Source organism: Falco biarmicus, chromosome 5, assembly GCF_023638135.1.
Source record: "Falco biarmicus isolate bFalBia1 chromosome 5, bFalBia1.pri, whole genome shotgun sequence".
Classification (NCBI taxonomy): domain Eukaryota; kingdom Metazoa; phylum Chordata; class Aves; order Falconiformes; family Falconidae; genus Falco; species Falco biarmicus.
The window spans coordinates 28,200,002-28,223,492 of NC_079292.1; the positions used below are offsets into that span (position 1 = coordinate 28,200,002).

A 23,491-nucleotide genomic window follows, 5' to 3' on the forward strand; every position below is an offset into this window, starting at 1 on the left:
CCCCTGCTCTTCAGCTAGAAGGTGCCAACGTTTTCTTTAGCTTCAACACTCCCTACAGGGTTTATTTAACTGGTATGGTGAAAATGGGGAAGACTAGTCCTACCCATCAGCCCTGCATAGAAAAACAGGGGGATTCAGATGTGTGAAGGCAAAGTATCACCAAGATGCATGTGTTTGTGTGTCAACACAGATTCCTTGATAAAACATGATCCGTTCCAGGTGAAATGTGTGTGGAAGCTCAGCTGCTAGATCATGCCTCTCTCCAATGTCTTCACTTATGCTGGCCGCAGGCATGCCAGGCAATTTAATTTACTGAGCTCCCACCCAAAGAACAGCTGCTTATTTTGCTATGTCGGCAAAAGTCAGCATCAAACACGTCTAATGTGAACACACTTGAATAACTGCTTATCTTGGCCTCCAACAGCATCCCCAGAACAGCGTCTGCCATGTTCACCCCCAAACTCAGGAGACTGTATTCCAAGGTGGGAATAATGTGAAAAGAAGAGGGATAATGTAAACAATCAAGACCCTGGGCTTAATGTTCACTCACCAAACGTCACCTCATCTGAACAACGTTAAAACACACCTTGGTTTTATTTACCTATGTGCTGTATCCTTAAGTGCCCTTGCTGAGAAGAGCATGAGCAGAATTGGCTACTCCTAATCATTTTGGGAAGGGCAGTGCTTTTTCCAGCTCATTCTCTCATGCCTGTTGGTTATCCTGTACCTGCTCTTGGGTCCTGTTTTGGTCTGGATATCCCTCTTTCACCCAATGTGCTTAGGATCAGCTTTGTTGCCGTATCTTTGCACTTCTCACTGTTTTGATTTACTCTGGCCCTGAGCTCCTCAACTGTGCAACAGAGGAAGCAGAAGCCTCCTGATTGACCAGCGGTTGTTTCAAACTGGCAAACATCTCCCCTTCCTGCCCAGGAACTACTTTCACCTCTAGGGTTAGCAGGGTAGCTTTGACTTGCTTTTCCAGAGGTGTCTTGGTTTCCTCTAGATTTTCCAAAACAGTAGGAAAATCATCCTATATTGTTTTAAAGGCCATTTCCAGAATTTCTAAGCATATGCTTCCAGAATTCTATTCATCTGTGTTTCCCAGTTGGTGCAACATGGACAGAGCAGGTTGAAGAGCAGCCCACCCCATTGTCAGTAGTGGAGGCACAGGAAGCTGCTGCCCTTCTCATGTTACTCCAGTGCACTCCTGTGTCTGAGCCAGGCAGGACATGCAGGAGCTGAAACAAACTGGACCCAGATGAAAAATACTTCAAACCATCTTTTGTGTGTCCTTAAGCCAGGTCTCAGCCTGAATCATCGCTTTGAAGTCTTCTTGAATTCCCAGCTGGATGGTTGAGCCCTCTTCCATGTGAAATGGTGAGGAGCTGAAGATAATGCCTTGACTATCTTCTGGCAGGGACCAGATCAGCACAACAACCATTTGGGGTGTCTCTGAGGGCTTGAAGCATCCTGCCCCAGCCTCCCTCCATCTTTCTCCCGCCATCTTCCCTTCTCCAGCCACATAAGCCCTTTGTCATTCCCTGCAATGGTGCCCAGCTCTGCAGCTCCCATCGAGGATATGGCTACTCCAGAGGCCTTTGTACCTGCCAGTGGTGGACTGGTTGCAGTGGGAAGGGGGTTGGTCAGGCTTTTGATTCCTTCACTTCTGCTGGCAATGCCAGAAGGGGCCTGTGTGTGAACACGGTGTGGCCTCAGCCTAAGTCTGAGCCATTGATTTGCTAAAGGGGAGCTCCAAAGGCTTGCCGTCCCTTCACTTCACCTCCAGCTCCCCTCATCCCTTCCAAATGGGGAGCAAGCACCTTCCTGCTCCTCCATTACACAGGCTAGATATGGAGGATGTAATTCTCCCAGGACATATGCTCTTAGTGGACATACGGTTTCAGGCAGGTGCACATGTGTCTGTCCAGAAGGAGAAAATCCAGTGGCCTAAGGGTGCGTTTCCAGATCTCAGCAGGGCTGGAGGGACACACTGGACTGTCACTGCCATGGAGCGGAGCTGAAGTAAAACAGCTTCAATCCCTGATGACCCAGAGCTGGAAAGGAAAAAGAAAATACAGTGGTTCCATTCCTGACAGGTTTGTGCATGCAACACCTAGCACCTGAAAAAAAAAAAAAAAGCAAAGAAAAAGAGAGGAAATTTGGATCTGTTGGGTTTAAGCAGTTACTGCTGGCATAGAAAAAAGAAGTAAATGCATCTGATTTGGGGTTAGGTGAGCGCTGTAGGTGCAAGTTCCCGAATGCCTGGGGATTAGGCATGCCCGGTGTGTGCCAGCTGGCACAGCCCTGCCTGGAGGAACATCCCTGGGAGCTGCGAGGTGGGGACCCAGCCTGCCCAGCCGTGCCCACCTTGGCCCTGGGGCTGCTGGCGGAGGAGAGGGTTCTGCCTCTGGGAAACTGGAGGGAAGAGTGGGAGGCTCCCCTCAGCTTTGCCCAGCTGAGAAGTGGAGTCCAGATGATGAGAGAGGGGTGAAAGTACAATGGGTCTTGGCGGTGTTTGCCAGCGGGGAGGCACCTGGCTGCCAGGCAGGGTGCCAGGGTGAGGGTGTGGAGAGAGCCCTGCCCTGAGCCAGGGTGGTGGGCCTGGGGGGCAGCTTCCACAAACAAACCAGGGTTCTCCAGACTGCGGAAAAGGAGAAGGTGTCCCTTCAGAGGGGGTGAAACCAGAGGGTTTTACTAGCCCTTGGTAAAGCCCCGGCCTTGAAGCATGTCCTTGGGATGTGCCCCCTAAGGGGGTGCTTTTTAATACGGACTGTGGCATAAGCTGCTCGGGCCTGCCTGATGCCATGGCTGACCCCATGAGAAGACACCCCAGCAGCCCAGCACATCCTTCCAGCTCCCCCTGGCACTGGGCACCAGCTCCTCAACGGCCATCTTAGGCCCTGCCTCAGACCCCAGCCAGGTGAAAGAAATGTCTTCTTGGCCTTCCTCCCGCGCCGAGGGCTGCCATGGGGCTGGGGTGCTGCCAAAGCGATAGACAGCAGCACCTCAGGGACCTCTGGTGCCACCCTTCTCCGCTGCACCAGCCAAGCTAGGGGATGAGGAGGAGGGTGGTGTCCAGAGGGACACGGTGGTGGCCCACGGGACCCCCAGCTGAGGGGAACAGCTGCAGGATGGAAACCCTGCAAGGACTCCCCGCAGCCCCTGGCAGCACAGGCAGCCACCCTGAGCAGAAAAGGGGCCGGTCCCGAGCTGGGAAGGAGGAGAAAAGGGTGGGTCGGTTTGTCTCCTGTCAGCTTCCCCGCAGCCGTCGGGCTGCACAGGCAGGGCTGCAGGCAGCGGGGCTCTCCTCTCACCTGTGGGGCTGCAGCCCCAGCCGGAGCTCCCCCTCCACCATGATCCTTTGGCTGTGGCTCTGCTGGGGCTTCTCCACCTCGGCGGGGCAGCCCGACTCGGAGCTGATGGCAAGGTACCTGGAAGAGAAGCTGATGGCAGACTACAGCATCATGGAAGAAGTAGGTTTTAAGGCGGTTGTCGTTTGGGAGCATGTGGTGGCCGGGGCTGGCTTGTCCCCTCTTAACCATCACTATTCAGACGCAGGGCAGTTTGCTAAAACCGCGTTTATTGCACCTGTCCCTGCAGCATGCCCGTGGCTGTGGCAGGAGCTCAGCTCTGTGGGAGGCTGCTGCTAGTGAGCAAGGCGGTTTGTTGGAGGTGCTAAGCCAGGGGAGCCCCGGCACCCTCCTGTGATGGGTGCTGCTGCCAGGGGATGGGTTCAAAGCTGACACCCCCATAGCTGTGCTAACAAGGCATGTCGCAGGGACAAGGGAGTTAACGCAGTGTCCTGGCCTCATGCCAGTCTGAGCAATTCAGAGTATTTCAGGCTCGGGGGAAAGTTTTTCTGCCTATGGTCTCAGTCTTACCGTACTTGATTTTTAACTCGTGCTGGTTGAAAAAAAACACATGAATTCCAGCTTGTAAAATGAATCTTGACCAGCAAAGAAAGAAAATATATTCTGCACGTGAGGGCTGTTATGCTGTGTTGTTGTGTGGCTTAGAGTTTCAGGGGAAACGGGGCTGAAAAAGCAACAAATGTTTTGCAAGTTAACAAGAAGGTTTGGGTAGTGGTTTGGGAGGCTGTGATTTAAAAGGCTGAGCTTCAGATCTGTGCTCACATCCTTCAGGTTTGTAACAGATACCATGTGTGACTTTGGGTCACTTAGGGCATCAGTTACCTAAATTTGATCAGATCTGAGAAGCTCTGTAGTATCTGAAGCAGCCATATGGGACTGGCAGATACAATGCAGGATCTGTGGAAGACCTGTGCCTTGCTGGAGACCAGAGGGGATACCCTTGTGTGTCTAAAATGTCAGTAAATGCCTGTATTTGGCATCTTCTGCCATATAGTAAGTGGTAAGAGTGAGACTCTTCATATATATCTGTACCTGTCTCAGAGTTGGTCATTCAGTCACTCATCCCACCTAGAATGGGAAAATGGGAAGAATCTCCCTCCAGAAGTGCCCATGTCTCTCTACTGTGAGGAACTCAGCAACTTTGTTATCGATCTGGATTGCTATGAACACATATTCCTTGTTGGGGAATTCTGCCGCAAACCAACATTGTCTTGCAGACCCACCTGCCCAAGTGGGAGAGAGTACCTCCACCACTATCCCGGCAGTGGAGTGCTATCTGGGAACACTCACCTGCTTTAGGGGGAAAATCAGTTGGAAAGCTGAAGCAACTGGCTTACTGTGTTGAAATAACCTGGCTGATCTTGCTTCAGGCATATATGGGGGTGTTTTCATAGGAACTGTGTTGCTGGCAGACCAATGGCAGCAGTATCTTCCAACAGAAAAGCAGGGTTGTATAAAAAGAGCTGGTGACCTAGTTCCCTAGGACAGCCAGATCCAGAAGAGGCCATACGTCTGTCTACTAAACATAAGCCAGGTTACAAACAGGCAGATGCTTCCCTAGCTCAAGATACTACACCATAAACAAGTATCTAACAGATTCAGGAGAATGCATAGGGCTGTGTGTAACTGTAACGTCCTGCGAGGATCTTCCTACACAAAGGCAGATACAGACGCAGGTCTTTGCAGTATTGTGGTATTTGCAATGAGTGTGGATTACTTGTTGACTTATCCAAAGATTGACCACTCTGCTAAGGTAGTTGACAAGCTTGCTAGTTATTACTGTTGCCAGAGGTAGTTCTTCTGGACAGCTCTTCATGGGTAGTTGGGTTGCTACTGCCCAGCTTATTCTCTGTATACTATGCTAAGACGAGCAGAGGGCAACAGCTATGGGGTCACTGCTAGCAATTACTGGGCTTTAATGAGTGCTTTGGAAGGCTTTAAAGCTAAAGGTTGATAGTAACTTGGAAATTGTTCCATTAGTTTCTAGTGAAACTGGCTGATCCAAAACAGTTAAATGGATGGATCAGTATCATAAACCCTGCAGCAGTGCTTTGGCAGTAGTCATGAAATGCTAGCAAACAGAATACTGTTACCTGGTGATCCTTAGCTACTCACTGATGTCTCCTGGTTATCCTCAAGACTTTAGAAGGCAGCTTTTGAAGGAGCTGAGTCATAAAAAGCCACCTTATGCAAATAAGAAAACAAACAAAATGAGTGTGTGGTGGGAAAAAGTAAAAGGAGTAACCAAATTTCCAGTTTCACTAATTAAGTCAGTAAAACCATCGTGACCATTCCATACAAGACAACAGGTGGATTTTTTCCACAAGGTAATCCTTTAGAAAAAAAGCACTGATGACCACTGATCTCTCATCTCTGCCTCTGCTCCAAGCAGGACCAACTTCATAGACATTTGTTGGGCTTGTTCTGAAGAACCTACAGTGATGGAGGTGCTTTACTTGCCTGAGATAAACAGATCCAGACAGAAAGTTTCTTCCAAAATTTAAATTGGAGAGATTTCCTTCCCTCTCCCCTCTCTCCTCTCCTTCTCCTCTCCATTGAGAATTTCCCAAGAGAGCTGTTTTCCCTTGGTTCTAATTTTACAAGATGTTGGCTAAAATAATGCAGAAGGAAATAATAAAGATTCTAGTGAAGGAGACTTTAATTTCTCCCTGGGGCTTTCCTGAGCTTTTCAATGCTCGATATAAACAGACATAAAATAACCTCTTTGGCAAGTACTGCTGTTATTTCAGTGTAAATCAACAGAAAGGGCAAATCAGGTAAAAAAATATAATTGCATTCCTCTGCTCTCTGGAGTTTCACTGACATTTTAAGAAGTCACTTGGCTTTCCTCATCAACAAGAGACTTGTACTCTCTGTTTAGGGGAGGGATTTGATTTGGAAATGTTGCTAAGCTGAGTCTTACACCATGTGCAGGGGAGAAGTCAGAGAATATGTTGTGAAGGGCAATACAATGAATATGATTGCATTGTCATAGATGAAGCACTTCATTTCATGATGAAATCTGTGGCTGAGTTTAAATATCTTTATTCCCTTTTTGCACATAACTAGTGCTTTACTGTCACCGCACAATAAATCCATAGTACCTGTGGAGAGTTTTAGGCAACAGGTCTGTTGCTGAGGTAGTATCAATAAAGCTGAACCTGTAACATTAATTTACACAGGTCCTCCCTTGGAGCATGTCCACAGGTGCAGCAGAATGGAGTTATGCTTGCTAAGCCCCACCACTCAGGCGCTAGGTGTTAACCTGCTTGCTGTTGAAGCTCAAAGCAGCCACACTGTGCTGAGGACAGCCTCAGGTTGCAGGGCTTGTCATGCCCTCAGCCCTCTCCCTGCCCACTGTCTGTAACCCATGATAAGTGCTAAGCACTCTTGCACAGAGGAAGACTACATCTGGAGTTGGTAGTGGGCTTCGGGGTTTACTTACCTGAGGATGTAGATGGGCCCTGTGTGGCATTTGATGAGCATTGTGAATCATTTAGCAGTCCTTTGCATTATGTGCTGTATACCATGCAACAGGGCAAAGACAGTGACACCGAGCCTTTGCGTGACCCCATAGGAAGCTGTAAGGGAACAGACTTCCAGGGCCAGGACTCAGCACCCAGGACTTAAAGGCTGAGGTTCCTGTCTTCATATAGTGGGTCTCTTGGTAAGTAGCATTTGCAAAATGCACAGTACCTCCTCGCCTGCAGGAGCTGCATTCCGCTGCTGAGCTTTGATCAGTGGGCCTGTTAATATAGAAGAAATTCAGGTTTTAATTTTAACCAGAGGAACATTTGAACCTGGCCATGGGTGATTGGTCACAAATCCATGTCTGGATTTAAACAAGTGGCATGTCTTCTGTAAGTTGACTAGGTTCCATTAACGCCCTTAACTCTTTGCAGGTTGCACGCCGTGTTCCAAGACAGGCCAAATTTTTGCAGAGGCTGGTATGTATCACACTGTGTCTTTATTTCACCTCATGGGAATTACACTTGTTCTGTGTTTATATGCGTGTGTCCCCCTGTGTCCAGGAATGAACTATGTCAGTGGGTGACAGTAGAGTGAGATTCTAGGTAAAAAAATAAAAAATAAAAAAAAAATCTTCATTTTGATCAATGCAGCAGGGACAGGTTCTTCCAGTACTTCCCGGTCCATCTTCTTGACCCCAGATTCAGAGAGAGAACATCCAGTCTTACAAGCCTTAACCATGCAGTGAGCCTTATGAAATCTCACCGAATGTGAGGAGAAAGGGAGAGTTTGCTTTGAAATCTGAGGATCTCTGTTGTTTTCTGTATTGAAATTTACTGAAGAAAGGAATAAACCAAGGGAGCCGATACCCTTCTTTCAGCACAGGAACTTAAGCTTTAGATGTACAGCAGATCTGTGAGATCTAGTTATATTGCTGCACCGAGAATTGCACGGCTTAGATCAAAACTTGGCTGAAGAGACCGGGAGTGAAATTGCTCTTCACAGCTAGTTATTTTTCTGGCTTTTCTGAGGGATGGGGGCTTCCCAGTTGAGAACTGGAGGAACTCATTTCACACACTGAGCAGCCATCACACGTTAATAGCTTCTGGTCCCTTTGATCTTTGACAGATTTGAATCAGCAGCCTAAAGGAGAGCAACTCAGACTTATTACCAGTTTATTATTTCTAATCTGAGATACGGTTAATTTGTTTTGATGAAAGCAACTGATGAAGGTAAAAACATGGAATGTATTTTATTTATCTTCAGCTCTTTTCTGTCTTTCCAAACATTTGATGTAAACAAGCATAAAATAATTTGTTTGGCAAGAAAAATTTAGCTCCCAGTCCATCATAATAACCAGGACACCTTCAAAAAGCATCCAGCCAACCTGCCTCATAGCAGTGTGCTAATCTGCTGCTTTGGCATTCCCTAGGTTTGTTTTTCATAGGGATAATAAATCACAGTAATAATAATATTATAATATTATTGGTTTTTTTCCCTTTGTGATGCCTCTCATCTTCTGAAGGCCTTAATAAAAAGTGGAGAAAACAAACAGGCATTTACACAGCTGTAAGTCAGAGAGAGCATCAGGCGCTGATGGATTGTGCAAGAGCTCCAGGGAATGTACAAGAATTGCAGACTGGAACATGGGCTGCCCACCAAGCCCGACCAAGCACCTGTTTGTAAACTCCCTCTGCCCCCACTGTTTAGATTTTCTTTATAGAAGGAGTGGTAGATCCCTTCCAGGGATGGGAAGATTAATCAGTTCTTTCATCCTTAGTTGTATGTGATGTCCTTATTGAGTGTTTGCTTTCTCCAACAGCATCTCCTATCAACCAGGAAGGAGAGGTGTTGAATGTCTTTTTTTAATTTTTTTTTGCTGTTCCTCAGTCTGTGAGGATACCAGAACTGGAGTTTCTTCAGTGGAATAAAGAGATATGACAGAGATCAGTTGAAGCCAGAAAATAGCAGATTCAGCAAAAAACCCTAAGTGATGTAGTTCCTACTATAAAACACGATAAAGCTGTTGAACTCCTTGGTACAAGTTGTGGATGCTAGAAGTTTACATGGATTTAAAAAGCAGCTGTGTAAAGTCATAGAAGAAAAATCCACAGAGGTTTACTAAGCACAAAAATGCCCCCTTTGGCTCAGGAGTTCCTTCAGCCACAAATTACTGAAAACTGAGAGAATATTTCTGGGTAGTATCAGAACAGGTTGGGCTAATTTTCCATTCTTCTCTGAGCATGTACTATTGATCTCTGCCAGTGATAGGCTACAGGATTAGAATTGCTTTTGTTCTCACCTAATGCAATCATTCTTATGTTCTTGTCACAACAAGGGCAAGTCCATGTCCTCTGTCATATTCTAAAGACTTTCTGACTTCAGGTGAATACATCATTACATTCAGTGTCAGATCTGTCACTGCAGAATCACTCGTATCTCAAATAAAAGGCAAAGGGTTAGATCCACTTTCACTGTTGAGCTGTCAGCTATGTTTAAATTCACAGCTTATGATGAAATTCAGAGCAGAAGATCTGGAATCAAAGAATTTGCTGTAGTTTCAGATTTTTTCCTTTGCTTCTGTTATGAAATCCTATGTATCCCTTGCTATGCCAGAGGTTATTAGCAATGTGGAAGACTGAATGAAACATTAGCTCATTATACCTGAAAATGTTCCTACAACTCTACCCCTGATCAAAACTCCCCATCCTTTCCACTTTCAGAATAATGAGACCAGGAAGCAATGCCTATGAATCAGGGAAGGTCCTAAGAACAGCAGGATCTAGTTTTAATCAACAGTGATTGAGTAAAAGCCACTAGTGGCCTAAGCAGGTGGATATTAGATCTGAGCAGATGTGCTCTAGTCTAGATCCATTGCACTGAGCTGTCTGAAATCTATGAGATGAATCACACCCTAGAAGTCCCAGCTTCTTGTGATTGTACTCCACGTGAGTTGAGCCTGTGCTAAGCAGGATGCTCATGGACACAAAGCATATCACACATTCTTCAGGTGTTAAAGGTATCTATCATGATTAGGTTCACCTGAGACACATTTATCAGTCTTTCCAAACCTTGAGAGTGTAGGCAGGTGGGGCTTTATTCCAAGACTTTTGACCATTTTGTGTTTGTTTCCAGTGGATCCCCATTCTTCCATTTGTCTGGAACTCACTAGCCCAGAAGCTTGGTTAGTTGGCTGCTCAGTAATAAATACAGCTTCTGATGCCATCAGCTACCACAGAAATGTTCTTGTTTCATACTTACACAAACACTTGCTCCCTTTGTTAAGCCATTTGTGATAATTATTTTTGCTCAGAAAAAAAGCCTGCAAGTGCAGCTGAAAAGCACGTTCTTGTCTTCACAAGTCTCATGTGGCTGCAACTTTTTATCAGCCTCAGTAGGAAGAGTCTTGCTGTGTTTGGCTTAGTGAAATTGCTCTGTATTTGCAATGTATTTTGCTCTTTAGCTGCCTTTTGCTTTTGAGGGTTTGGTCTTTTGACTGTTTAAGGCAACGTACAGAATTCTTTCTTCATGGCCTGCTTACAGTTAAATACTCTGAAGTCTTCCAGGAAGAAAACTGTTGAGCTCCATGGAGACATTGCTGTCAAAAAACACGTTAGACTGGAGAAATGCTCCAACTCAGGACTTGTGCACAAAAACACATTCCCAAGAAGCAGAAATTGGCTTTCATCTTCCATTGCTACATCATGTGTCATTCATTGCAGTCTCTGCTGCTTCTCTGCTGGAAGGAATCCAATGTGAGCTAAAAGGCTCAAAATATTTTGCTTGAGATGTCACGGTGTCAGTGTTTCTTATTAAGTCTCCTCCATCCATTGGCTGAGACATCCAGGATAGATTCTCAGCAGAGGACGACTCAGTTGACTCCATTAACAACGGTTTTTCTGTTTATGTAACTTATGCATCTGATTGTATGAATTTGAAAGTGCTGCTTCATACGCAGTTATCTCAGTTTTTCAAGAGGTCTTACATCTGCTCTTATGCACAGTACACAGGGCAGGTTCTGTGACATAGTTCTGGACCCTATGGAGACATATTTTGGGCTTCTCTTCCCGGGACATAAGGGACTAATCCTCTTCTCCTCACATTGTCATAGTTGAAGGGTGCAGTTTAGGGTATACGTGGATTTTATTAGTGTGTTTCACAGCATAAAGGCTGGCGTAATCAGAGCTCTCATCCTTCTTACCCCTCCCAAACACTGGAGAATGACTGTAGCCTTTGCTCTTGTGTGTGAGCACAGGCAGTGCCATGTTCCTGACTTACCTTTTGCAGCTCACCTGAATGTTTGAGGGCAAGCCCACCTTGTCTGCTGTTGACAGAAAAAAATCCATTTTTCATGCAGAGTGTAATACTCATAGGGTGGTAATTTTCTTGAGTGTATGACGTATTAAAGCTGTTGAAGAGTTGAAGGGGTGAGTTTTCTAGCTGTCAGTGTTAATAGGTAACCTTTCAATACCTGCAGGAAACCAGGCCTCGGATGTCTGAATTCACTGTGAGATCCACAATCATTTCTCGGTATGCTTTCACCACGGTGTCGTGCACAATGGTGAACAGCGGATCTGAGGCACGAGAAGGTGTGTTTGAGATGCAGATCCCAGCTCCAGCTTTCATCTCCAACTTTACCATGTAAGTAATGCTGACAGCTGGGTGGACAATGGCTCTCCCATCCCACAGATAGTTCTCTGAAATTTCAAAAACTAACTAGTCTGCAGCAGGACTCTATCAAGGCCTTTTTGTGTTTCTTTGGGAAAATTAAAACCACACACATGCTATACTCCATCTGAGACTGGTCATGGCCACAAAGCAAGTCCTTGGATGACTGCATGCTAAGATTCAAGTCCTCAATGTACACGGGGAAGAAAATTACTCTATTTCCCATCTGAGTATCTTTTAACAACTCCCTTCTTTTCCTCTCTCTCTGAACTGGAAAAATCTGTCGTATCTCTCAGAAACCATTCCAACTGAAGTTTCAGCAACACTGGCACACAATCTAGTTGTCTTGCATAACAGACTGTCGTGCCTAAGAAGCTCCTTGTTGTTCCAGGTTCTCCATATTGCTAATGGAGAAGAGTCAACTCCAACCAGCAGACGGATTCACTTGCTGCTGGAGATGCTAATCATTTTCTGTGGATAATCAAACAAGTAAAGGGCAACCAAGCTAATACTGAAATGACTCACTAAGGAATAAATTAAGCTTTTGGTTTCAAAAACATGTTTGGTTTGGTCATGCTCAGATCCTCTCTATAGGTAGATATTGGGCCCACAACTTTGGACCCGATCATAGCAGATAGGGACCTGTTCTTTTAGAAGGGCTTCAGTTTGGACTGAATAGGAGGAAAAACAGTCTTCTGCCATTGGCAAGCCAAAATGTATGTTAAGGGCTGTTTCCTTACAGAATCCATGGCCCTGTAACTCATTCCCAGGGAGCAGCATTTTAGTCAGGAGGCAGCTACTTGAAAGCAGTCATCCTGAATATCACCATGGTATTGATACAGATGGTGGATCCAAGATCAGACAAAAAAAAAAGTACTCACTGAGATTTTTGGCAGTTGCTTTGCTTTCTGGTTTGCATCCTTATGCTTTGGAGATTACCTACTCTAAAAAACTGGCATTTTAGAGAGATAAACTGCTGGACTGAAAAATTACACTGCTGGTATAACCAGCCAGGGAACCTCTAAGTTGGTTCATGTCTCAGTGACTCAAGTGGACTCCAGGAGTTACACCAGCAGCACACTTAGCCTATTCACATGGGCACAGTCTGTGAAGCCTCCTACAGCTGTATATGGGTGCAAAGTTACCATGCTGACATCTCTGTTCTCTCCAGGAGTATCGGCAACAAGACCTATTATGGGGAGGTCACAGGGAAAGAAAAGAAACACAGCAGCGACGACAAAACAAGGCAGATGAAACCTCCAAGCCCTGCAGATGGAAGGTAAGTGTTGTTTATTTGGCTGTGTTCTGGGAAATGATGTATTATCCTCCCATATTTATTTTGGCTGCTTTGGCATACCCATCCATGCATTTACAGGAAGAAGTACCTAAATAGAATGTTATCTGTGCTGCCTGGTGTCATTCCTATACTCCAAGTCATGTAAAATTGCATGTGGCCTTTTATAAACTTGTTACACAACATTTTAACTTCCAAGATACTCCAGGATGTACTAGAGAGGGCAAGTAATCCTGTTACTTCCTGAATAACAGGCAGGAAAATTAAGGCACTGTTGCAGATGTAGTCATGCACTTCACTTCTAAGAGAAAAGCAACAATATACTTTATTGATATAAAGTAGTGAGTTAACAAAGTTCAATGGTAAATGTGACAGTGGTTTAACAAGATTAGATGGCAAGCTACATTTGATTATTTGCTGTACAGAGGACAGGGTCAGGCAAAACTGTCAGGGAGACCGTCCTGTTGAGTTATGAGGTTCAGAAAGGATTCCCTTGCATTCTAAACTCCTTCTCAGAGAAGAGTCTAGGTGCAGCTTAGTCCACTCCTAGTCCCAGACTTGGTCATCCATTTACGTCTAAAGGATTATATATGCATGATCAATTCTTCATATCACTTAGCTAAGATTTCAAAGTTTAGCATGCTATTAATCACTTACTGAGAATCTGTTGCAGCAAGGAATGTCTCAGCCTCGAGGAGTAGTCTTCAGAGGTTTCCCTACTCAAGGAGACATCCTGGCATGCAGTCTGCTGCCATGCAGGAGTGCTCAACAGGCCCTGGGCTATCCACTGTTTATAAAGTCAGATAGTCTTATTTGCATACCAGCAAGACATGGGGGTCACCATTCCAATCCTTGGCTACTGTGTTCCCATCCATCCCCCAAAGTCCAGAGTAAGCTGGATGCAGCCAACACAACCCCCGCTGGTGGTTATGGCTTAAGTGGGGGGAGGGTGGAGGGAGCACACCACCACAGGCACACAGAAATTCAATGAGTTATAACTTAAAGACTGCAAAGTTAGTCACCACAAGAAGCCTTTTGCAGTTGTGTTACTTGACTGTGTTCAGTCTTCTTGGCCAAACACTGGAAGAAAGTCCCGTCCCTTTGATGATCTAAAAGTATCTATGTTCACCTGCATGCACTTCAGCAGCACTGTGGACTACTTTCCCAGGTGCCCAAATTACCCCAGATGTCTCTCAAAAAGATGCGCCATGGGATGGATTTTGCTGCTCTGAAAAATCCTGCCCTATTCCCAGTTACCTGGGATAGCAGCACTTTTCCGACATGAATGCATAATCAGGAAGAGCTGAATAGGCTATCATTTTCAGACCAGAATAAAACCTCACATCAGTGAGTTCTGAAGTTACTCCTACATGGAATTAAAAACTTCCATTCTTTATATGTGGCTTTCATTCTTTTTATGTGGCTTTTTTATTTTACCTTCACAGATAGTAGTGCCTGGAATTATATCAGTGCTTGGTAGCTGGACTCCCTGTAAGAAACCAAGAGACAGCCTGTCCTCTCACCCTGCTCCATGTCATACATGTCTGTCATACACCTCTCCACAAGAAGTCATCTTGTCTTTTAAGACCTTTCTTCCTGTAGAAACCTTCTACAAGCTCAATGCTTTGAGAAGCATTATGATGTTTTCTTTCTTGCTGGTTTCACATATTCAATGATAAGAAATACTTTCATTGGAACAACAAAATCCAGATCCATTGTTCACTGGAGGAGGTGGTGTGTGATGTGTGCTGGGTGTGAAGGTGTCTTTGGATTTTCCTTCCAGGGAGAATGGCTATGAGACATTCAAAGCTTCTGTCTTCATTCCTCGCAAGATGCAGGCCAGGTTCCTACTGCATTACGAAGAGCTTTTGCAAAGGCGACTGGGAAAATATGAGTATACGGTCAGCATCCGGCCCCAGCAGCTGGTGGGGAGGTTACGAGTGGAGGTGAACATCCTGGAGAACTCAGGCATAGTTTCACTGGAAGTGCCTCCCCTTCGGAACAGCAAGCATAAGGGCAATGGGAAAGTTGAAGGTAAGGAGAGAGTTTTATGACCTGTGGTTCTGTTACTCATGGGGCCTTAATCACTTCTCAGGAACTGGACTGGCAGTGTTGGGAGTTCTTCAAGGCAGTCTTGGGTAATTGTGTAGGCTGGTGTTTTATTTGCTTTCCCTCTGCTCCAAATGAGGCATTAAACAAAACCTGAACATTGTATTAAAGCAGCATTGTCTAAGATCAAGACTGTATTAGAAACTGGAGGATGCATCTCCTGAAGACAGCAAGAAAAATGAATGCTAGCAGCTCATTAGAGAAATTGTTCTGGGAAATACAAACCATGGCTTTATTCAGAAACATACATTTTTCACTTTCCCTTCTTAACTCCTGCATCACTGACTGTTTGAAAGGTACATTCCACCCCAGAAGTGGCTGCGTTTGAGTGATGAGCATGTCTCTAAGCATTGCAGGCCATCAGCCTATTTAGAGATCTGTCATTCACTGGCAGGGCGATCTCCAGGTTCATGGAAGCTGGTATAAGGGCTACAATGGGAGAGGGATTTCAGGATTATGAACTGTATGTTTCAGTGGTGGGAATTCAATCTTATCATAAAAGCTAATGGCTTTTATTCTGTTTATTATAGATGACTGACTGTATGTGATATGTGTGCATAAGTATGTGAGAACTTTGAAGCTTAATGAATATAGGGCTGATCTGAGTCAACTCAATAGTATTTTTGTTTGCTATTGTCTTTATGAGCTTTGAACTGGGCCTTCAGGCCTTGTGCTCAGCATTTGAGCAGGCTGTCTTCTGGCTCCATATCTCTTGGGAACTGTTTATTTTAAGTGAATTGTTTTTTCCATCCCTCCATGCCAAGGCAGATAGGAAATCCTGCATTTTAGAACATGGGAAGTTCCAAGAGGAAAATCCAAGTTTTGTCAAAGCACGAAGTGCGGTCTGAGTATCTAATTTTACCCCCGACTGTCCTTACTTGTTGTTCAGGCAGCGTAAAGGTAATTTTTTCCAGAGTTAACTAACAGTGAGGAGCACAGGATGCTGTGATTGCTACATGTTGACATGTTGACAAGAAACTCTCACCAAAAAAAGAGGGAGAGTCTGACCTGGAAGTGGGATGCGGAGTCTTGTGGGACTTGAACCTCAGTTACTCCAAGTGACATAATGTCAGCAGAATCAGTGGAGCTGTTCATGTCTGCCAGGTAAAGTTCCTAAAGCATATGAACTGGAGTTAAACTGACTGTTCAGTGTGATCCTGCTGATTTCATCCAAATCACAGTGAAATCAAGGCTCTCAGTGACCTGGACTAGCTTCAGGGTCAAGCCTCATACAGCTAATTAGTCCCTCTGCCATACATCCACGCACTGCATGATAAATGTGCTCTGTTCCTCATTAGGAGAGGAAGGAAGCCTTTTCCACCTATCAAGGAGTATCATAGTGCATAGTGGCATATGGTTTCCTGAAAAACATCTGGCATTGATCAATGTTAGAGACAGACTAAGCAGAGCAGATACACTGTTGGTCTAGTGCAGTATGGAAATTCCTATGACATAAATGACATACAGGGAAAACTCTCATAACTTGCTATCCAAATGGCAATCTGTCAGCATTCTTGGCACCGTGCTTTAGATTTTAAACAGCTCATATGAAAATGGGCCCAAGCTCTAGGATTCCATAATGCTCCCTAGCCAGTAAAACATATATAAAATAGATGTCCCACTGCAGGATGGATAATGCAACTGAAGCTCAGATTCTCTGTGTTTTATCCTTGCTCAGCATTCAATTACAGACCCTTTCTGTTTGGAATTGCCCTATACAGTTGGTGAAATCTGTTAGCTGTGGTGAAATCACTGCTATGGAAGTCATTGAAATGCCAAACACACTTTTGAGGTCCATCATAGGCAGTTGGGAGTGGGTTGTATCTCTGTCAGACCAAGTCCTCATGGGTACTCAGGTGACTGCCACTGAGATAAGTGTATAGGGTTAATGAATTCAGTAGGTTTGCTGAGCTTCTTTCTGATTTGAAGCAAGATGAGATTAGGACATTACCAGCATCCAGACCAAAAAAAAGAAGAAAAAAAAAAAGACACACACCCCCACCCACCCCAACCCCAAATTGACAGAGGGTCTCAGAAGGGTCTAATGCAAGTCACAGAGAAGGACAGCTTGTTTTGAATAGGAGGGAATTATTGCTTGTGACCTCTTCTTGCCAACAAGATCAGTCACACTCAGAGCAGACAACAGGAACTTCCTGCCTTTCTAAACACAAATGCAAATCCCAAGAACACTCCTAGGGAGGGCAAGGCCAAGGCAAAGAGCATTTCACTTGGAAATCCACTCTGTTCCAGTCAGCTGTCATCTTTCAAGCTTGATTCAAAACCCAAAACATCTGAGCCATTAGATCCTCCCTGCAAAGCCTTCTTGCTCATGTGACACCTAGAGACCCAAGAGCATGAGATTTGCACATCCAGTGAGACCTCCGGGGAAGGCTATGTGTTTTTAGGTGAAAGACAGGTGAACTGGAAGTCTGAAATTTAAAGACTGGCTGCTTGGCAGTCTGCAAACTGGGAGTAAACCATCAAGAAGACAGTGTCTGGTCTCTGCTTGAATTCCCGTGGCTTAAAACTCTTCAGTATCACTTGACTGGAAAGCATGATAGCAATCTAGTAAGTGGCCAGCAAGGGATGCCAGACCAGATGCTGCCATACTGTGTTACCTGTGGTGCCCTAAATGACAGGTCATGACTCAAAAAAATGACTGAATAAGGAATGGAGGCCTGCACATTTGAAAATGGTACTGCCTGACTGGTTTGAATTTGAATATGTCATGAAAACTCTTCCTCAGCTTCCTATGTCTACAAAGATGTCTATAGTATCTCAAGGTTAATGGTAAGATGTCAGATTTTGATAAATATTAACAAATTACCTTGAGAGTATTGGTTGAAAAATGTATTGTGACACCAAGTCATCAGTTAGACGGCATTTTGAGTAATATGTCCGAAGTGCCACCAGCCTGAAACCATTGTTGAGGATGTGATGCAGCTTCACAAGTCATTTAAGATACTTTTTTACTCTGACTGACCTGGATAAGAAACTACATTGTATTTCTGAGTATAGCTCCTGAAGATCCAGTGTAGGGTAGGCAAATTAAGTTGAAAATCAAATGCGTTTGTCTTTGGAATCATCTACAGCTTCAAATGATCAGCACCAGCTCTGTACTCTGCTCTGTACTCTGATGTCCATAATCGAAATGCCAACCTATGGTGGCAATAAACACTGTTAATAAAACTAATGAAAAAGACCTCCGTGATAGTTTAGATGACCAAAAGTGGATGAAAGGCTGATCTGCCTTTATTTCATGGACAAATCCTCTTACATTTGTGGTGCTTTCTACATGCTATCCATACAGCCAATGTACCATGCATAGCAGAAAAACAATTTCTCTGTTTAATGGTCATTCAGGATTTGCACTTTTGACTCCACCCAAACTGCTAGTATCCATACAGTCTGTGATGAACAGAACAGACAAAACTTAAAGACCTATAGACAGAAGTTATCCCTTAATGAAAAAGAGTGAAGGACACTCTTTATTTTGCCATTTATAAAATAGTGCAGAAATCACAGCAGCAGGAGCAGAAGCAGTGAAGAGTCCAGCTCTACCTGGTTTTGGCTGAAAGGGACCAAGAGAAAAGCCTGGACTTGGTTCCACAAATTTCCAGTGATTTATGAAAAGTAAAGCTGTGCTTTGCTATAGAGAGACTCTTGGAAAGTCCTGTGTACATCCTCTCTGAATACGGAGCAGAGACAATGTGATGACAGGGTCTTTCCAGGATATTTCCTTTGCCAGTGACTCCTGCGCACACACCTCCATCTGGGAGCTGTATTTTTCCCAAAGGAAGATATTAGGCATGTGAGTTTTGGAAAGTGATCTTTTGGCATGTGCAGGTGTTGTCTTCTGTCACTTCAAATCCCCAAACAGGAGACACTGAGGCCAATGATCCTGGCTTTCTCTGCTGACCTCAGAATGGAGCCATTTTCTGAATGATGTCCTACCCAGCATCCTTTGTGATGACTGTCCTCATCCTTTTGCTCCAGCACAGTGGCATGAGAACTACTTATGGACTTAGGCAGGGAGACACTAGGCTGCTTGAGAATTACTATTTCTCTTCAAAGTCATATGGCTCAGAAAGGTTTTAATTTCTTATCACAGTTGTCTAGAAGTTTCCACGTGTTAGTGGAGGAAGAATATTTGAGCTCTAATCCTGCCTCTTCCAGTCCCCAAAATAATTTAGGTTTACCTGTTCATCATGTAAGGACTACAGTTTCATATGAAAAATGCTTTTTCCTGCTCTGTTTACTTCTTTAGCTGAATTTGGTGGAAAGTTTGTCTAAAGGCCCTGTTAATTATCTCAGCATGAGCACAGACCAGCTCAGGTCTTTGGAGCTCATCCATACTCTGTACGCTGCAATATCTCATAGATTTTCCTTTCTGTCACTTGTTTGAAAAGAACTGGGCCAATAAACAGAGGAGAGTAATTGTAATCCAGATATCAAGTGCTGCCTAAAAAAAGAAACATGGGGGAAAACACAGTAACTGCATTTAAATATACAGAAGGCTACTGCAAGGAGGGAAAGAATACTGTGCTTTCTGTGTCAATAACAGAAAGAACAAGAAGTCATGGGTTTGTAATCCAGAAAAAAAGTTAATTAGACATTGAAAATGTCTAACAGTGAAAAAAAATGAAGCTCTGGAAAGGACTGGCAAGGGCAGGTACTGAGTTCCCATGAATGGAGGTCTGGACTGTTTCCAGACCATGTCATAAAACCAAGTAGGAAGGGATTAGGTCTGTGAACATGGGATGAACTTGATAACTTCTATTATTTATTATCTTCTATCTAATAGACCTAATTTCTATTATTCCAGGGGAAAAAAAGTATTTTGGATCTTGTCCATCAGACTGTTTTTTGATTTTACTCTCCATCCTGGAGACGGGAGATGAACGGCTATGAAGAAGATGGGAGAGCTTCCCCAGCTATTTGTGTCACTGACAATGGCTATGTCATATGCTTTCCAAAGGCAGCCTTGGAAACCTCCTTTCCAGGAGTTCCTAAAGCACTGTCTGTGTTTCAGGGGATGACATTTCTCACCTCCAATGGGTGTTTTGAGGAGTAGTAGAGGAATATAATGTGATCCACATGATCCCATCTAGATTCCGCAGTGCTTTACAGGATGGGATACATGTGATTATGCCCATGTAACAGGTTGGGAAACTGAGGCATGGAGTGGCTACCTACCTAATTCAGATAATTTCAGATGGTCGGAGTCCATAGAAATGCTAGGACTGGCACTCATGTTGTGGTGCGCAGCATACTGTGCTCACCCATCAGTGTACCTATGGCAGAGAAACACAGATATGAAGTCCAAAGGCCACAGCCACAGATGTATACGTGCAGTAGGTATAAGGAGGGTAACCCTGATGTGGTATGGCCAGGCAGCCTAACCAAGGACAATGCTTGCTTTTCAGCAGTTGAGAAGAAGCAATGCAAAACCCTCAAACAGATCACAAAATAGAAATGAACTGTTAAGCCATTTCTATGAATTGTGGATACTTCCCACAAACTGGCAGTTAAATGGGATTTTAGAGTGATAGAAGACAGATGGAAAATCCAGGAAGGCAAACACAAGCAAATCTGATGTATTGTGTGTTAAAAACATATTACATCTGTCGATTCATCAGATCAAAGGGCAGCTATAAAATTAAAAAAAAAATCAAGATAGAGTTAAAATCTGACAGAGCTATTGATTTATGATTTTTTCTTCGACAGGAGAAATCTGAACTGTACACAGATTTTAGAAAAAAATGTCAAAGCTCTGGTTAATCATTTTATGAACCTCCTTTAAGATCCAGCACTAGTGTCCCTAAGTGATTTCAGTGTACTGGCTGCGACTTTTCTCTGTTTCCATCAGGATGAATGGATTGGAATTGGCACAGTCAGAGAAGCCATGATACAGAGTCAGTTCTTGACTTTACTTAAATTCAGTAACATCTGTCATTCAGACTTCTTGGTCAAGACTTTGTTGATGAGTTTGTCTCATGTTCCAGGTCCTCCAACTATAATTTATTTGAGAAGAAGCTGAGCCTATGAGAAAACTTCCCTGACTCAGTAGTATGGTCTTGTGCTTTGTCTGTTCAAAGGCACTCCTAGGACAGCGATAAAAATAAAGCCAAACCACCACGGAAATCACATCCTAAAGTGATGTTGATTTATGACTCTTTCATTCCTTTGTCTAGAAGAGTCTAGATTGTACATAGCACTTTAGGTTTGGCTGATAGTTTTATAAACGCACAAGAAACCCTAGCCCCAGCATTTCTATGGACTTTGACCTATAGGAAGTCAGGTAAGTTAGATAACCACTCCATACGTCCACTTTCCTACTTGTTAAATGGCCTTCATATGTATTCAGTTTTTTAAATCCCTGTGGGATCTAGATGTGAGGTGGATCGTGTTTGATGTTGCATACAGATGACACATTGCATTCCTCCAGTGCTGCTCAGAGCACTTTACAAAGGTGGAGAAATGCCACTTGTCATTACATGGTGTTATAGGAATCCCTGGAAAGGAGCCTTCCAGGACTGCCTGCATCTTGTCATTGTGATCAGTATTGTTAATGGGGTATAGCACATAATTAAAATTATCCTAAAGCAGATGTCTAAGTCTGGCCAGATGTATCATACCCTAATCTCCCCTGACACTCTTGACCTGATCTCCACTGAGCATAATGGGATCCTAGAAAATAAGCTCAGGCTTGCATTGTGAACACCTAAACTGGAACTGAATCTCACCCATCTTTTCTTTTCCCTGCCATACCACAGACTTCTTGGGCCATCTTTGGCAAAGATTTGAGAACACTCCTCCCCAGTATAATTAAGTAGCTCATTGCCACCAATTTTAATCAGCACATGAGCAGATATCATAGAACTTCCATGGCTCAGAGGAGTGTTGGAATAATCACTGTGAGAGTTGAAGCACTCCAGAAGAATATCAGTTGAGAAACTGTTCTGGTGTTTCAATAGCTAGTTAGGATAAGGGGGAAACCCCTCAAAATCTGGCAAAGTTCAAGGCCAAATCTGACCTTTGGTCAGTCTCATGTAGGGGTCCTTATGGACTTCACAGGGAATGAGCAGCTGGCACACCAAGAGTAAGGTGGGATGTTGGCCACACAGAGAGACAAGAAGGAATAGCCATAACCCTCAACTTTAGGAAATGAACACAGCTAACAAGACAAGCAGAGGTTCCTTCAGGGTGACTCAGACCTAAATTATTGTCTTTCTCTGAGATGCCTTCTGAAAGGCACATCTGTCTTCATTGCCTCAGGAACAGCTGTTGGAGATTAGGGTGAGTTACACTGTGGGGATGCAGTTTGCATGACTGCACTAGCAAGTGTTGGATTTTGTCTCAATCAGTAAGACTGAAACTGCAGCAAATACACTGATAACTTTTTGCTGAACATAGTCAGCTGAGTTGTTCAGATGAAGACGTTACATATAAGATGCTTGTCAGATCAAGCAATCAATTAGTCAGGTTAATCCTGACCACCTCACATGCCTACAGTACATTTGAGCAGGTAACTTCAAGAACTCTTTATAATCAACAGTGAGGAATCTACAACATGATTCATCTAATCCTAGAGGAAATGTTTAAACAGGTCACATGAATCATACTTTCATTGACTGGCAGGATCTCAGGTATAGGATCTGAATTTTAGACGTCTAGAGCTGGCTGGATTGAATACCACATGCATGTCTAATGTTGTGTGTTCATTATTTACAGAAAACAATTAACAATCCTACAGAAAATATCTAGCCTTTGAGTTCGGTTCTCCAAGCAGAAGTGAGCACAGGAATTTTGCCTAAACATTTATATCCCTGATAGCATTGCAATGTTGGTTTCAGTTTAGAATTAGAGGGGAGGGGTTATTACATTCTTATCACTGGTGAGCTGAATATCTAAACCTCAGTATGTAACTATGCTAGTTGACCTGACTGCATGGTAATCCTGTGTGTGCTGCTCTTAGACATCTGTAAGACAACGGGGGAAACTTGTAATATTGTGGTTTTATCTCAACAGGTGATGTTTCTCCTCCTCCTTCTACTGTAGTTGGACATACCAAAACCTTAGCTAAAGTTACATTCAACCCCAGTGTTGTCGAGCAAACCAGGATCGCCCGAAATGGCATTTTGGGAGACTTCATAATTAGATATGATGTCAATAGGGAGCTGAGTGTTGGGGATATTCAGGTACTGTACACATGGGTCGTCTTTTCTGTTTTATTAACTGTACCTATGGTGGTTCAATGTCTTTCATGCTCAAATGTCCTAGAAAATGCTTTCCAAGTGAAGGTTGCTTCTCAGTCTTGTAAGAACTATCCGAAATAAAACCAGCCAGTTGGCAGCCACAAGATGGACTTAAAAACCACAGGTACCTACTTCGTTGAATTTCTTTTGTATCTACACTTCACTTTATACTGGCTGTATATATTTCTAGAAATAAGGCTAGTTCTCCAAATGCATGTTGGGGTTCTGATCCCTGGGTACATACATTATATCCTTACTACATTTGGAAAGAAACTCCAATGTCCACCATGGAAGGAGATGCAGAGAGCTTCAGTAGGCTCCCT

General features: G+C 44.0%; 1 protein-coding gene across 1 annotated transcript in view; it reads left to right on the forward strand.

Moving 5' to 3' along the window:
* The first annotated feature begins 3,245 nt into the window (after positions 1-3,245).
* Positions 3,246-23,491, forward strand: part of ITIH5 (inter-alpha-trypsin inhibitor heavy chain 5) — a 49,698-nt gene continuing 29,452 nt past the window's right edge. Inside the window, exons 1-6 of the mRNA XM_056340210.1 lie at positions 3,246-3,473; positions 7,274-7,318; positions 11,317-11,480; positions 12,679-12,786; positions 14,585-14,835; positions 22,942-23,111. Coding sequence (XP_056196185.1) covers positions 3,354-3,473; positions 7,274-7,318; positions 11,317-11,480; positions 12,679-12,786; positions 14,585-14,835; positions 22,942-23,111 — 858 coding nt within the window. The 5' untranslated portion in view covers positions 3,246-3,353. The remainder of the gene's footprint in view (positions 3,474-7,273; positions 7,319-11,316; positions 11,481-12,678; positions 12,787-14,584; positions 14,836-22,941; positions 23,112-23,491) is intronic.